This window comes from Oryx dammah, unplaced genomic scaffold (genome assembly GCF_014754425.2).
Source record: "Oryx dammah isolate SB20612 unplaced genomic scaffold, SCBI_Odam_1.1 HiC_scaffold_25, whole genome shotgun sequence".
NCBI lineage: Eukaryota > Metazoa > Chordata > Mammalia > Artiodactyla > Bovidae > Oryx > Oryx dammah.
Window position 1 is genome coordinate 71023352 of NW_024070209.1, and position 15905 is coordinate 71039256.

General features: G+C 42.6%; 2 protein-coding genes across 7 annotated transcripts in view; one reads left to right on the forward strand and one right to left on the reverse strand.

Moving 5' to 3' along the window:
* The window catches only part of BABAM2 (BRISC and BRCA1 A complex member 2), a 410927-nt gene extending 410133 nt beyond the window's left edge, over positions 1-794 (reverse strand). Inside the window, exon 1 of one of the 4 annotated variants that reach the window (XM_040224352.1) lies at positions 658-794. The gene's annotated coding sequence lies outside the window, so the exon portion shown is untranslated. Of the gene's footprint in view, positions 1-218; positions 297-657 lie in introns of those variants that run through there. The other 3 variants (XM_040224354.1, XM_040224353.1, XM_040224355.1) reach the window with 3 other exon arrangements.
* Positions 795-1089: 295 nt separating this feature from the next.
* RBKS (ribokinase) overlaps positions 1090-15905 on the forward strand; it is a 108498-nt gene continuing 93682 nt past the window's right edge. The window contains exon 1 of one of the 3 annotated variants that reach the window (XM_040224385.1): positions 1090-1260. In XM_040224385.1, the coding sequence (XP_040080319.1) occupies positions 1160-1260 (101 nt within the window). In that variant the 5' untranslated portion in view covers positions 1090-1159. The remainder of the gene's footprint in view (positions 1261-15905) is intronic. The other 2 variants (XM_040224386.1, XM_040224384.1) reach the window with 2 other exon arrangements.

The following is a 15905-nucleotide window of genomic DNA, read 5'->3' on the forward strand; positions in this document are numbered from 1 at the left end:
TTGAAAGCTAGTTGTGAAATTTCTATTTCCTGATTTTGACATGTAATATACAGAAAGAAATGCAGAAATACAATTTTTACAGAGCTCTGCTGCCTCAAGATAGGGTCACATGAGGTACTTCGATGGGCAGTCTGGGGAATACAAACACGTCTAAAGCATCGTCTACCTTCTCGCAATTAAGATGGGATGACAAACACGGAAACACGTGCCCAGCTTACGTCATGGAACGGAAAGGGGTGGCGTCCTGCTGCGTCACGTCGACGTCATACGGCGCACGAGGGAAGTACACGGGAAGTAATTTCTCCAAGGGGCAGCATTCAAGAAAAACAATCAGCTCGAACCCAAAGAAGGACCACCCCGCTCTAAAAGGGGACAACTTCTCCCAAATTGTATGATCCCCTAATCAGGCAGGAAAAAGCAGAGTCTTGAGCTTAATCAGGAACCAGGGGGCGGGCTAGGTGTGGAGAGAGGGCAGCCTCTGGCCTGGGCTCGTTCTTGAGGGGACTAGCGTGACGGGAATGAGTAGGGCATCTTTGGGACAGGGGCCTTCTCTATAGGAAGAGAAGGCGAGCCCTGGGCATATGTAAAACTACGGTCCTCAGCGCCACCTGTGTAACTCGGGATCCAACCTCCCCGCACCAGCCCCAGTCCAGGTACCTGGAACTTAAGTCGGATCGGTAACCGGCGACTACGTGGGGTACAGGTTACCCGAGCGCGCCCCCGACCGACGCACCAACCTGCGCGCGCACCGCGGGCCGGATGCGTGCGCGTCCCCCGACGTCCCGCCCCGCCCCGCCCCCTCGGCGGCCCTGGAGCCGGGCGGCGTGCGCGTCCCCGGCCGCGCCAGGCCGGGCGCTCGGAAGGGCGTCCCCAGAGTGCCTGAAAGTTCCTGCCTCCGCGCCTACCTCGTGCTTGGCGAGCTGCGCGGAGTCTGGAACTCGTAGGATGGCTCTACTACGAGAGACTGTGCAGGAAGACAATTCCTGGAAAAACTGGGGGCAGTTGGTGGATGGGGTTATTTCGGGCATCCAGGTGGGCGACCCACCCGGGCGTCCGGAAGGCCCGCGTCGTTAGGGAACGTGGGAGCGGCGTCTCTGGTTACGGGGTGGGGCAAAGGTTAAAGGGCAGCCTCCAGGTTGGACACTGCCGACTTTGAGCAATGGCCGCGTCTGGGGACCCTGGGAGGCAGTGGCAGGACGAGGTGGCGGAGGCGGCGGCGGCGGTGGTGGTGGTGGGCTCCTGCATGACCGACCTGGTCAGGTTAGTTCGGGACCAGCTCGCAGAGGCTGCGCCTCCAGCGCTTTCTTCTCTCTGCCTTGGAACTAGGGCTTTGGGGACGCAGTGTTGACTTTGGATGTGAACTACTCAGTCTGTAAAGAATCTACCCGCAGTGCGGGAGACCCGGATTCGATCCCTGGACCGGGAAGATCCCCACGAGAAGGGAATGGCTACCCACTCCAGTATTCTTGCCTGGAGAATTCCATGGACAGAGGAGCCTGGCGAGCTGCAGTCTAGGGGGGCACAAAGACTCGGACACAACTGAGCGACTAACCCACAGATTTCCCCAGCCCGCCTCGCGTGCCTCGATAGGGTAGAAGAGGGAAGTTTGAGTTTGTAAAGGTCATTGTCAGATGAGGGAACATAAAGGCCAGCGTGTAGTGAAAGCTCTCGTTTAAATAGCAGCGCCTCTAAAGATCTGGTCCTGTTTTCTTGACTAGGCTGCTAAACCTGTTCCCTGGCTAGCCGAGTGACTTTGGCCAAGTCATTTTACCTCCGAGAATGTGCCCACTTAACAGGGTTGTTTTGCACACTAAATGGAGGAAAGTGTTTTGAGCTGTAACACTATCCAGGTTGGGTATTATACGTGTGAATGTGTAGAAAATGGGTGGAGCCTAAGTCAAAATTTTAGGCGGTCATCTTTCACCATATTGATTGTCAGCTTGCTTGCATATCATATTTACAGCTTATTTTTCAGTATTAGAGTAACCATAGGTTACCTGTGGCAAACCAAATGTGAATCAAATTAAAAATCCAGTATATACAACCATTTTAAAGTCATTGAATAAACAAAATATGATAGATGAAAATAGTTGAGTTAGGACAGTGAGACTGAATGGAGAGATAGTTCCAAGATATCTTTTTTTTTTTTTTTTAATGAAATCGCCTCTTTGATTGTAAAAAGTAATGTATGTTTATTTTAAAGAAAAAAAAAATGTTCCAAGAAAATCCTACCATTTAGATTGCTTGAGTTTAATTTTTTGGTGAGTGGCTTTTCAGATATACTGCTGTTTGTATATTATAAAAATAAAAAATGATCACACTACAGTAAGACCTTATCTGTCCTGACACCTTGCCTTTTCAAAGGACAGCTGAGAACCTGGAAATAAAAAGACCTTGGGACTAGCAAAATTAGTCACCAAATACCTGCACTAAACTACCTGTGATTTACTTATAAACTAGTTTTAGGGTCTTCACATAACTGACCAAATCTTACATTGTTTACAATGTTTATAAGCTCAGTTCAGTTCAGTTCAGTCGCTCAGTCGGGTCCGACTCTTTGCGACCCCATGAATCGCAGCACACCAGGCCTCCCTGTCCATCACCAACTCCCGGAGTTCACTCAGACTCACATCCATTGAGTCAGTGATGCCATCCAGCCATCTCATCCTCTGTCGTCCCCTTCTCCTCCTGCCCCCAATCCCTCCCAGCATCAGAGTCTTTTCCAATGAGTCAACTCTTTGCATGAGGTGGCCAAAGTACTGGAGTTTCAGCTTTAGCATCATTCCTTCCAAAGAAATCCCAGGGCTGATCTCCTTCAGAATGGATTGGTTGGATCTCCTTGCAGTCCAAGGGACTCTCAAGAGTCTTCTCCAACACCACAGTTCAAAAGCATCAATTCTTCGGCGCTCAGCCTTCTGCACAGTCCTACTCTCACATCCATACATGACTACTGGAAAAACCATAGCCTTGACTAGATGGACCTTAGTCGGCAAAGTAATGTCTCTGCTTTTGAATATGCTATTGGTTATCAAATTTCCAGACTTGAGATTAGAAAGGGGGAGAGACTGCAAGGGGCAGGTAATAATTACAAAAAAAACCCTGAAAGTGAGGAGAGTGTATCAACAAGCAACAAGAATTTTAAATGCCAAGATCCTGGAGAATTTCCTGGCAGTCCAGTGGACAGAACTCTTGCACTTTCACTGATGTGGGTCTGGGGTTGGAGTCCTGGTTCAGGAACTAAACATCCCACAAGTTGTGCAGCTCAGCCAAAAAAAAAAAATGCCCAGAGCCTTTATTTTTCCACGAATACTTGAGCTACCTTGTGCCAAGATGAATGTTTTTTGTTTAGTGACATAACAAAGTTCAGTCTAGTTTTGGACATTTGATGAAGAGGCCTACACATCTTTCTCTAGAGCTGGAGTCAGCAAACCTTTCTGCAAAGAGCCAGATAATATTTATTTTAGACTTTTTGAGCCACATAGGATCGAAGGTCACATATCCCCCCCACACACCTTTTTTTTTAAACATGTACAGAATATAAAAAACTACACCTTACAAACAGCCTACAGGCCATAGCTTGCAAATGCTGTCTAGAGCATTACTCTAGTAATTGGTGTTATTAGTCATGACTCTTTTCAAGAGAAGGGAATATGGTAATCATTAAATTGTATATAAAAATGGGGCATTTTACTTTAGATATAGTTCCATCGAATATATTTAAAGTTTAGTTATTCAATACATAAAGGACTAAACCTTGAGACATCTGAAATAATTCATTCTTTAGAAAATCCATCTAGCTAAAATTTTACCATACTTCTATAGGGGAAGTAACAGAAGAGAAGGAAAGCTGAACAGTTTTCCCATGCACTCTACCTGAATGTCAGGGTTAGAATTCAGAGCCCCCTCCTTGTTAAACTAAGTAGAGCTTTCTTTGAAGCTTTACTATTACACATTAAAAATAATTATAGTTACTTTCTAAAATGAATACTCTTCAAACTTTGGGGAGGGGAGGATCTCAAATGCCCATGGTAGCATCTATCAGCATTTAAAAGCTTATTTCAGAGCTAGAGAAATTTAGAGATTATTTATCCCAGTCCTTCACTGTACTTGTAGATGAGTATAGTGAGATCCAGAGAAAAAACTCTTACATTGTGGATAATCTTTGATCTCTCTTCTCTTGACATTTTCTTTTCTTTATAAGATACCCAGATTTCTATTCTTCACATGAATCGCTAGTAAATTTCCCAGGTGGTGCTGGTGGTAAAGAACCTGCCTTTCAATGCAAGAGATGTAAGAGATGAGGGTTCAGTCCCTGGGTCAGGAAGATCCTCTGGAGGAGGGCATGGCAACCCACTCCAGTATTCTTGCATGGAGAAGCCCATGGACAGAGAAGCCTGGCAGGCTACAGTCCATGGGGTCACAAAAAGTCTGACACAACTCAAGTGACTTGGCGCAAGTGTGTACATGCACACACACACACATATACTCTCCCACAATTTTTCTAACAGGCTTCTCATGGTTTCTGATTATTACTACCTCTGAAGATCTTTACAGAATACCTGAGTATAGGATTTTTATTTAAAAGCCTGCATCTGTAATAAACTTGCGTTCAACTTTCCTTGTATTATTTTTCTATCCCTTCCATTAACAAATTACCAAAAACCTAATGGCTTAAACACTACAAATTGAATACTGATAATTCTGGAAGGCCAGAAGTCTGATACAGGTCTAACTGGGCTAAAATCAGGTCTTTTGTAGAACTGCATTCCTTTCTGGAAGCTCTGAGGGAAATCTGTTTTCTTGCCTTTTCTGGCTTCTACAGGCTGCTCAGATGCTGGCTCATGGCCTCTTCAGTTTAGCAACTGGCTCAGTCACTCAGTCGTGTCCGACTCTTTGCGACCCCATGGACTGCAGCACACCATGCTTTTTGTCCATCAGCAACTCCCAAACCTTGTCCATCAAGTTGGTGATGCCATCCAACCATCTCATCCTCTGTCATCCCCTTCTCCTCCTGCCTTCAATCTTGCCCAGCATCAGGGTCTTTTCCAGTGAGTCAGTTCTTCGCATCAGGTAGCCAAAGTATTGGAGTATCAGCTTTAGCTTCCAGTGAATATTCAGGACTGATTTCCTTTAGGAAAATCAGTGGACTGGTTGGATTTCCTTGAAGACTCTCAAGAGTCCTCTCCAACACCACAGTTCAAAAGCATCAATTCTTCTGCGCTCAGCTTTCTTTATAGTCCAGCTCTCACATCCATACATAGCTACTGGAAAAACCATAGCTTTGACTATATGGACCTTTTTTGGCTAAGTAATGTCTCTGCTTTTTAATATGCTGTCTAGGCCAGTCATAGTTTTTCTTCCAAGGAGCAAGCGTCTTTTAATTTCATGGCTTCAGTCACCATCTGCAGTGATTTTGGAGCCCAAGAAAATAAAGTCTCTCACTGTTTCCATTGTTTCCCCATCCATGTTCAAATCCAGTAATGGTCGGTGAAGCCCTTCTCACATAGCTTCACCCTCACACTCACTCTTCTGCCTCCGTTTTCTACATTTTAAGTACCCTTGTGATTTCACTGGGCCCAAATGGATAATTCAGGATAATCTCCTTATTTTAAGGTAGCTTATTAGCAGCCTTAATTCCCCTTTGCCATATAATATATTCACAACTTCTGGGGATTAGGATGTAGACATTCTTGAGGTGGGGGTGGGGCATAATTCTGCCTACCACAGTGATTAAAGTCAAAAAATCTTATAATACATAGAGCTTGGAGGACCGCTGAAGCCTATCAGTCCATCCTCCACATTTTACAGATGAGGTAATTGAGAGAGGTTAGATGACTCACCCCAAATCATAGAGCCAGTCAGTGGGAACCTGGGTTTCTCAACCTTTATCCTTCCATTATATCATTGTACCGCTAACTCTGGCACATATTTATTGCCCTTTTCATCTACAGTTCATTTAAAGGCTTATAGTCTGTGCATTCATTAAGTGTTTACTTTGTAAGTTGGCAAGGAATGACAACTAAAGATTTATCATTTTCAGGTCTAAAGATAGGAGCTCCATTACTGTTTCTTAGTTTCTGTCTAAGCTTAACTATAACCAACCTGGACACCCATGCCTGTACTGTAGAATCACTTTAGAAATGAAACTACTTCAGTAACTAAGCCCTCTTGGATAGTATCCAAGTCCAACTCACTTTATATATTGCATTAATGGGTGCCAGACACTGCTAATGCAATCAATGAGCAGCTTTTTTCATTTCTAATTTCAGTCCACTACGAATAGTAAGCTCTGTGTGCTAATAATTTTTAAAAATCATTAGCTCATCCAACATGGCAAACAATGAACATTATTTGCTACCCACCTGTATTTATTTAATTATTCTCTTCCTTCTTAAACAATCATCTCTGAGGTTCCAAATGGCAAAGATAAGAGAAATCAAGTCTGTTCTTGTAGAAAATTAAGTCAGAGCTCCTCCAAAGACAGATTCCCATGAAAACCCAATAACAGATGAATTTTTTTAGACACTGGTTAATCATGCTTTCACTAGTCTTTATTTCTTATGACATGTATTACCTGTTTTTTTAAAATTATTCACTCAGTGAATATTTAATGGTTTTATACTGTGTGCCTCTGCACTTCCCTAAGGGCAGAGGATACAGCAATGAAAAACACAGCCAAAGGTCCCTGCCACTTGGAGCTTACGTTCTAGTGGCAGAAACAAACAATATCAGTAGAAATAAGTAAAATTCACAGCCTGTTACAGAAATGCTAAGGAGGAAAATAAAGCATGAAATGGAGGTGGAAATAGTAATTTTAGATCATTAGCCACAGAAAGCCTCAACGAGAAAGTGATTTGAGTAAAGACCTACTGAAAGAAAGGAAGCAAGCCATACAGATCACCAGAAGAAGAGCATATGCAAAGGCCCAGAGGCAGGAGCACACCTCGTAGGATCAGTGAACTACCAGGAGTCCAGTGTAGCTAAAGAAGAAAATAAGGGAGAGGAGAAGATAACTGATAGTTAAAGGTAGGACCCACCCTGGATGAAACGAAAAGCCACTGGAGGGTTTGGGCAGACAAGTGACATGATATGACCCATAAGAACAGAAACAGGGAGACCAGTTAGTCCAGGCCAGAAACGATGGTAGTTTGAACACTGCAACTGGGTAGAAGTGAGCATCTTCTGATTATATTTTAAAGGTAGCGCTGACAGGATTTGTGGAGGAATACGAGACAGGTCAAGGATTACCCCCAGCTCTATGCCCTCTGCAAGTGGAAGGGGAAATTGACATGTGCTGAGATGGTGATAGAACAAATTACACAGGGAGAGGGCGGTATTAGCAGCTCAGGCTGGATTTGTGAGACTTGAGGTGCCTGTCAGGCATCCAGCTGAAGTGGTCAAGAAGACAGATATATGAGTTTGGAGTTCAGAGGAAAGATTGAGCTGGAGATATAAATTTGAGAGTCATTAGTGTATAGATGGTATTTAAAGCCATGAGACAAGATGAGATCACCCAGGTCTGTGCTCCTGGGGCACTCCAACATTGAGAGGATCTGTTTTACATAATTTATCTCCTGTCTCCCAGTCTATCTGTACCCCTAAAACTTGCTTGGAGACAAGTTTAATACAAACCCATGTTTACATTTCCATGGCAATAGACTATGATGTCAACTAAAACCCTATGTTATCCTTTTACATGCTCCAATTAAAAGTGATGGCTGGAGAGATAAGGCTCATGTTCAACCAAGCATCTAAATTTAATCCTTGGCAAGTCAGGAAATGATTGCTTAATTCTCAAAAGATTTTAATTGGATGGTGGCAGAAGTGAATTTAGAAGCTTTTTAGATCCAAAGTGGATGAAATGCTGGACGTCGATTACAAAAAAAAAAAAAAAAAGGCCAAAATTTTATATTATACCTAAAAAAGGTTATATGTGTTTGGTGAATTATAGTACCTTCTAACCTGCCTTCCACAAAAGCTTCTTGACTTGTATTTAGAACAGAAAGATCTCCCTAGCAGTCACATTTTCAGGAAAGTAAAAGCCAAAGTAATGTTGGTCCAAGAAGTATCATGCATTCCCAATATGAGAAGAATTATCATATCATCATCATTCTTTCTGCTCCTTAAATTGGCCTTGAAAGTTGCTTATCAGTTACAAATCAATTTTTCAATTAATATTTCATTGAACATGTTTCTGTCAACTGAATTCTCTAAATTCAAAAGCAGTCATACATGGGAAATTTGCTAATTTTGGTCCCTTCAAAGAAAATATATGTTAAAAGGTAAATTGCATGTGACAAAGAAAGAGCACCTATTGCTTGGTATTATTATACTTTGGGATTTCCCTGGTAGCTCAGTTGGTAAAGAATCCGCCTGCAATACAGGAGACCCTGGTTTGATTCCTGGGTCAGGAAGATCCCCTGTAGAACGGACAAATTACCCACCTCAGTATTCTTGGGTTTCCCTTGTGGCTCAGCTGGTAAAGAATCCGCCTGCAATGCAAGAGACCTGGATTTGATCCCTGGGTTGGGAAGATTCCCCTGGAGAAGGGAAAGACTACCCACTCCAGTATTCTGGCCAAGAGAATTCCATGGACTGTATAATCCATGAGGCCGCAAAGAGTCAGACATGACTAAGTGACTTTCACTTAGCAATCCGTTCCTTGGCCAGCTTTTCACGCCCTAGTGTCTGCATGGTGGGGAGAGCACGGTGAGGTGGGCTTTGTGATGAACGTGCTCCAGTATTTTGGTTACTTACATTTAATATTGAAATGCTGAGACTGTGCTAAGTGCTAGGGATACTGCAATTGGTGTAACATGGCCATATTGTACCAAGTTCCTGAGGAACTTAGAGACCAAAGAAGTAGGCAGACACAGAGGCAGATCACTGTAGTATGATGTGCTCAGCACCTGCAGGTTCTGTGGGAGCACAGAGGAATGTTCCTGGTTAAGATGCCTCCCCAGCCAAGTCTTGAAAAGGGAGAACATCCTGGCCAGTTGGGATGGTCACGCAGGAGCAAAGTCATGGCTGTGGGTGTGCATGGGTGTGCCAGGGACAGTAACCACTGGGTCTATTCACTGTACGCTGAGCATCAGATAAAAGCTGTCAATGAAAGGCCCTGTCAGCCATGCTAAGGTGCTCGGGTCTTATTTTGTAGGCTCTGAGAGCCACCGAAGGATTCAAAGTACAGAAATGACACGGTCGGGTTTGCATTTCACTTAGCTTGCTCAGTGTCATAGCTTGCTCAGTGCCAAAGGCAGATGTAAAAAAAAGGCAATGTTTGGAAGTCATCAAAGATCTTGTCCTTGAAGACAGAGAGACCCAAGGGAAAGCAGTGGTCTTCACAAGAGTTGATAGGGGCCTTAACTAAGACAGTAGTGAGAAGTAAAGAAGAGGAAAAAAGTTAAATACTTGGGGAATAAAAGATTTCAAAACATCTGTTAAGTAAAATGGGCATGAGTCAAGCTGCTTCTTTATGAGCAAACCCTGTTAGCTTTCTCACACTGACAAGACCTGGAAAGTGGAGTTCTTAGAAAGAATCGCACTTTGTGGAACAAAACAATTCTAGGTTTCATGCTTTTTAGTAGGGAAAAAGATTCTACTCCTTAAAAAATCAAAGTAATTCAAGTAACTATAAGGCAGTCAAATCCCCTGGTGGCAGGGAGTATGGGGGCAGGGGGTGGGAGGGAGTGAATCTTAAATTTGGCTTTGAGATTTAAGAAAAAACAATGATGTGCTTTTATAATTATAATGAAGAAATTAATGACAAAGTTGGCTCAGGAAATTCACAACTGCTTATTGGAGATAATGAAACTAAGATAGTAAATATACCAATACTTTTAAAAACACAGAAACTATACAAACTTGACTACCCATGTAACAAAGATATTTGTAATGTAGCAAAAGTGCGGTTTGGAAACTTAAATACCATGAAACTGGAGACTTTGAGTCGGTTTTTTTTTTGTCTGCCACCCTGTTCATTTTAATTATTGGAAACAAGACTTGGGAAGACTTCAATAATCTGGCCCCAACCTATAAAGGTTGGAGCCAGGATTAAAATTTACCTCTCTTTGAAAGTGAAAAGTGAAAGTGAAGTCACTCAGTCATGTCTGACCCTTCACAACCCCATGGACTGCAGCCTACCAGGCTCCTCCATCCATGGGATTCTCCAGGCAAGAGTACTGGAGTGGGTTGCCATTGCCTTCTCCATGACTCTCAGATACTAACACATTATCGGGAAGGTTAGAGTAGCATTTCAGCAGTTTGACATGTATTTGCAAGAGATAAGAAGGAGTTCAAAATGCTACTAGGGAACAGTTTCCTTGCAAGGAAGAAAAAGCAAATAATGCAATTACCTGTATCAAAAGGCTTAACACTGTCCTTTAGAGGGTTTTTTTTTTTTTTTAGATTTTTTTAAATTATGGTAAAATATACTAGACATAAATTATTTTAACCACTTTTAAGTTTACAGTTCAGTGGTAACAAGTACATTCAACCATCATCACCATCCATCTCCAGAACGTTTTTTAAGTAATAGAAAAATCACAATATTTTATTTGCTCTGGCCTACAGCAGTCTTTGCCACCCTAGCTGCAGCAGGGAAAATTTAAAAATAGACCCACCCTACCTGGTCGATTTCCTCCAGCTAGACAGAGTCCCCCTTGGGTTTTTTTGGATTACTTTCTGATAATATTAATATGTATCAGGGTTGAGAACCACTAACTCAAAAAGTCCATAATTAAAAACTGTTCATCTTCCTACACCTAAACTTTGTACTCATTTAAATAATAACTCCATCTCCCCTCCCTCCCCCAGTCCCTGACAACCACCATTCTACTTTTCTTTATGAATTCGACTTTTCTATGTATCTCATGAATAAGTGGAATCATACAGTATTTGTCGTTTTATGACTGACTTATTTCACTTAGCATGACATCTTTAAGGTTTTCACGTGTATCAGAATTTCCTTCCTTTGTAAGGCTGAATAATATTCCAGTGTGTGTAGACGCCACATTTTGTTTATCCATTCATCCATCGACAGACACTGCGTTGCTTCCAGTTTTGCTGCTGTAAATAATACTACTATGAAACATGGCTGTACAAATATCTATTCTAAGTCCTTTGTTTTCAGTTCTTTTGGGTACGTACCTGGAAGTGCTGGATCATATGGTAATTCTGTTTAATTTTGGGGGGAACCATAGTATTTTCTATAGCAATTGTACTTTTCCTCTCCTATCTTGCATTTCTTTTTAAACTGCCCACTTTTCATCTTACCTTTTTAAGCCTCCTTTTTCTATTCCAGTTTATAAAATCTGGGTAAGATTTTTTTCTTTTGTCTCTTATTTTTAGCTCCTGCCTAGTTCAGTTGAGTTCAGTCATTCAGTCGTGTCTGACTCTTTGTGACCCCATGAGCTGCAGCACACCAGGCCTCCCTCTCCATCACCAACTCCCGGAGCCTACCTAAACTCATGTCCATTGAGTCAGTAATGCCATCCAACCATATCATGCTCTGTCGTCCCCTTCTCCTCCTGCCCTCAATCTTTCCCAGCATCAGGGTCTTTTCAAATGAGTTAGCTCTTCGCATCAGGTGGCCAAAGTATTGGAATTTCAGCATCAACATCAGTCCTTCCAATGAACACCCAGGACTGATCTCCTTTAGGATGGACTGGTTGGATCTCCTTGCAGTCCAAGGGACTCTCAAGAGTCTTCCCCAACACCACAGTTTCAAAGCATCAATTCTTCGGCACTCAGGTTTCTTTATAGTCCAACTCTCACATCCATACATGACTACCAGAAAAACCATCACCTTGACTTTGTTGACAAAGTAATGTCTCTGTTTTTTAATATGCTGTCTAGGTTGGTCATAAGTGTCCTTCTAAGGAGTAAGTGTCTTTTAATTTCATGGCTGCAATCACCATCTGCAGTGATTTTGGAGCCCCAAAAGTCAGCCACTGTTTCCATTGTTTCCCCATCTATTTGCCATGAAGTGATGGGACTGAATGACATGATCTTCGTTTTCTGAATGTTGGACCTTTAAGCCAACTTTTTCACTCTCCTCTTTCACTTTCATCAAGAGGCTTTTTAGTTCCTCTTCACTTCCTGCCATAAGGGTGGTGTCATCTGCATATCTGAGGTTATTGATATTTCTCCCGGCAATCTTGATTCCAGCTTGTGCTTCTTCCAGCCCAGCGTTTCTCATGATGTACTCTGCATATAAGTTAAATAAGCAGGGTGACAATATCCAGCCTTGACGTACTCCTTCTCCTATTTGGAACCAGTCTGTTGTTCCATGTCCATTTCTAACTGTTGCTTCCTGACCTGCATATAGGTTTCTCAAGAGGTAGGTCCTGCCTAGTAATCCCTTGTTTATGTCCTCTTATGCAATTATGTGGAGAAGGTGATGGAAGCCCACTCCAGTACTCTTGCCTGGAAAATCCCACGGATGGAGGAGTGCCGGGAGCCAGCGTGAGGAATCCCACCTGTGACAAGGTCATGCGGCAGAAATCTGATGGGCAAGGTCGAGTCAGATCTCAGGTTTTCCCCCTGGTATTTCCTGAGCATGTACCCCAAAAAACCAAAGTCTGCTGGCCTTTGTACTCTGCTTTTCCACTCTTCTGACACACTCTGGAAAAAGTCATCTCAAGGCTTTAGTCTTCTGCATTTGAAAGGGTGTTTCAATCCGAAAACCCCTCTGATGGCTTTCTAGCCTGCCTGCAGGACTCCTACAGCTGCGCATGTGATTGATTGATTGAGGCCTCCTGACTGCGGGAGGCACAGGAAGCTTCAAACATCCTAGGAATTTAGGGGCTTCCGAGGAGTCAAAATCATTAGAATAGGACTGATTAAAGGTTTCATTTGTTGAGCCAATACTTGCTGCCAAATTTTCATATCTTTTATTTGTAGAGATAGTTGGTATATAGAAAAACAGGTAGTAGACCTGATATTAGCAACATTAGATCTTTGAGTTAAGTACTTTCTTTGTTATAACCCACTATCCAGGAAGAGAGCCATAAAAATGTTAACAGGCCTCTTGGCCAGAAGATAATGTAAACCACCTGAGACCTTTTGTATACGGGAGGGTATGCATAAAGAAAGCCTGGTCTCAATGAGGGTCACAACTGCTGCCCCTGCATAACTCTGCATATTCCACTATTTCTTTATGTACAACTTGGGGTATATAAGCTGATTTTGAAAGTGGAGTCTTTGGAGTCTTGCACTGATGCTGGGCTTCGCCATGTTGTTCTTTTCTCCCCTTTTTCGGCTGAATTCCCATCTGGAGCGGGGAGGCTCACCACATCTACTTATTTGCCCTGGCTTCTAAGACCCACGGGAAAGGGAGCCTAAGGCGGGGCACCCTTCGATATTCAAGTGGGCGCCCGTGGCCTAATATAGATGGTGCAAACCTCTTGTCTCGAGGTTTTATTGGTTTTCCCCATAAACCAAGTTATTCAGCCTCTTTTTCTCCACCTGAATTTCCTACTATACTATTTCTTCCTAATCTAATCTTATATTTCTATATTTATAAATAAATAAGTTTTTCCTTGCCAACCCCGTCCTCGCTTCAAATTCCCTGGATCCACCAGGGCTGGATCCCGACAGAGGAGCCTGGTAGGCTGCAGTCCATGGGGTCACAAAGAGTTGGACACGACTGAGTGACTTCCCTTTCACTTTTCACTTTCATGCATTGTAGAAGGAAATGGCAACCCACTCCTGTGTTCTTGCCTGGAGAATCCCAGGGATGGAGGAGACTGGTGGGCTGCCGTCTATGGGGTTGTACAGAGTCGGACACGACTGAAGCAACTTAGACTGAAGCAACTTAGCACCAGCAGCAGCATGCAATTATGTATCTCCCTTGTGCATGCATACGTGTTACAAGTATATGCTTGGTGGGGGTGGGGATGTCTGTGCAGAAGAGGAGCTCAGTAAACCTCACACCTTCTCCACTAGCCCCACGTTCAGCAACAGCATGGTTTCACCACTGTATTACTTGAAGATACAGTGTCCTAAATTTATATCTGTAAGTTGATCTGTTTGCTTTGATAAACTTCTTTGAACTCTTATCTTTTGGACTTGTTTCCTTTTCCTTAGGAAAATTCCTAGATGTAGAATCTCTAGATCAAGGGAAATAACATTTTTGTAATATATTGCCAATTTGCCTTCATAAAAAGTGTTCTGAAATACACTCCCACCAGCAATGTGAGAAACACCTATTTCCTAGAAAACTAACCAACACACTTCTGGTTTGAAAGGTGATAAATGTTCTCTTGTTTTACTACTAGTGAGATTGAGTTTTTTCTCAGATGTTTGTTGGTTTATATTTCTTCTTCCAAGAATTGCCCGTCCATGTGTCTTTTGTCCATTATTCTGTTGCCCTCCCTTTGAGATTTTAAATGAGAGTGTCCAGAGGAAAAAAAAAATTGTGAGGAGTCTAGTATGAAAGGGAGTTCTTTCTCTAGCAAAGGAACTAACAGAGTAAAAGTGAAAGTAGAGCTAAAAAATTGACTCCAGCTAGCATAAGACACTGTGGAACTGAAGAAGAAAACGGTCTCAACACTGGCTGCCCTTATAATCAATTAAACTAGACTTCCAGGGATAGTGCCCAGTCATCAAAATTTTTTTAAATAAATTCCTCCCATAGATTTTTTTAAAGGTGATCAATAAAGATAGAGAAGTATTTAATAACTAAAGTATTCACCTTTACAATTATCTTTGTGACCCCATGGATTGTAGTCCACCAGGTTCCTCCATCCATGGGGATTCTCCAAGTAAGAATACTTGAGTGGGTTGCCATTTCCTACTCCAAGGGAGCTTCCCAACCCAAGGATCGAACCTAGGTCTGCTGCATTGCAGGTGCTTTACTGTCTGAGCTACTAAGGAAGCCCAGTTATCTCACTTTTTTGGCAGAGAAAAAATGTTTTTATTTTTTAATTGGAAGATAATTGCTTTACAATGGTGTGTTGGTTTCTGCTATACAATAATGTGAATCAGCCATAATTATATATATGTCTCCTCCCTCTTGAGCCTCCCTTCTCCCTCCCATCCTACCACCATAGATTTTTAATGTGCCACCAGGGTAGAGAATAGTGATTAATCAATAAAACCAGGAACTGTGAAGTCATGTGAATATGGCAAAACACACTCAATTTTTTGGAGAAATTACCCTTTGAGAGAATGGGAGTAGGGTTATTCCTGACCCTGGGGAGTCATCCTTGGCACAGATAAGCACATCAGTTTTTAAGTGGCACCATACCTGGTTATGGGAAATCTCATGGACAGAGGAGCCTGGCATGCTGCAAGTCCGTGGGGTTGCAAAGAATCAGACATGACTTAGCAACTAAACAACAGCAAATACCTGGTTATACCGTCTCTCAGCTGTGATAATACAGAGTGTTAACTCCTGACACATTGTGTCACAGAACAGTGACACAATGGATGTCAGTTCTTGAATTACATGAGTTCTGCTAAGGATAGTTACCTCGTAGTTAAGTGGCTGGATCTTCCTCCATTTTGACAGTGAGCTTACAGTGTTAGGACTTGACTGTAAGCTCGGTGACGATAGGGTGTGGATGTCCCCAGAATCTCAAGACAGAGCCTGAAACATAACAACATAATTAATGTGTGCTGGCAGTTGAACTGAATATCCCAAACAGGTCTGAGATGATTCCAGTGTATTTCTTCCATAGTTAAATGCAGTTGCTCAGTCATGTCCACCTCTTTTGCGACCCCATGAACTGGGGCCTACCAACTCCTCGGTCCATGAGATTTCCCAGGTAAGAATACTACTATGTCAAAGTCTGCCTCATTGGATATAATTTTAATCACTTGTTAGTATTCTCCACATGGTGGCAAGTTACCCTTTTGTTGTATGATAAGGTTATACGACAAAGGTCATAGGGGAGGATTTC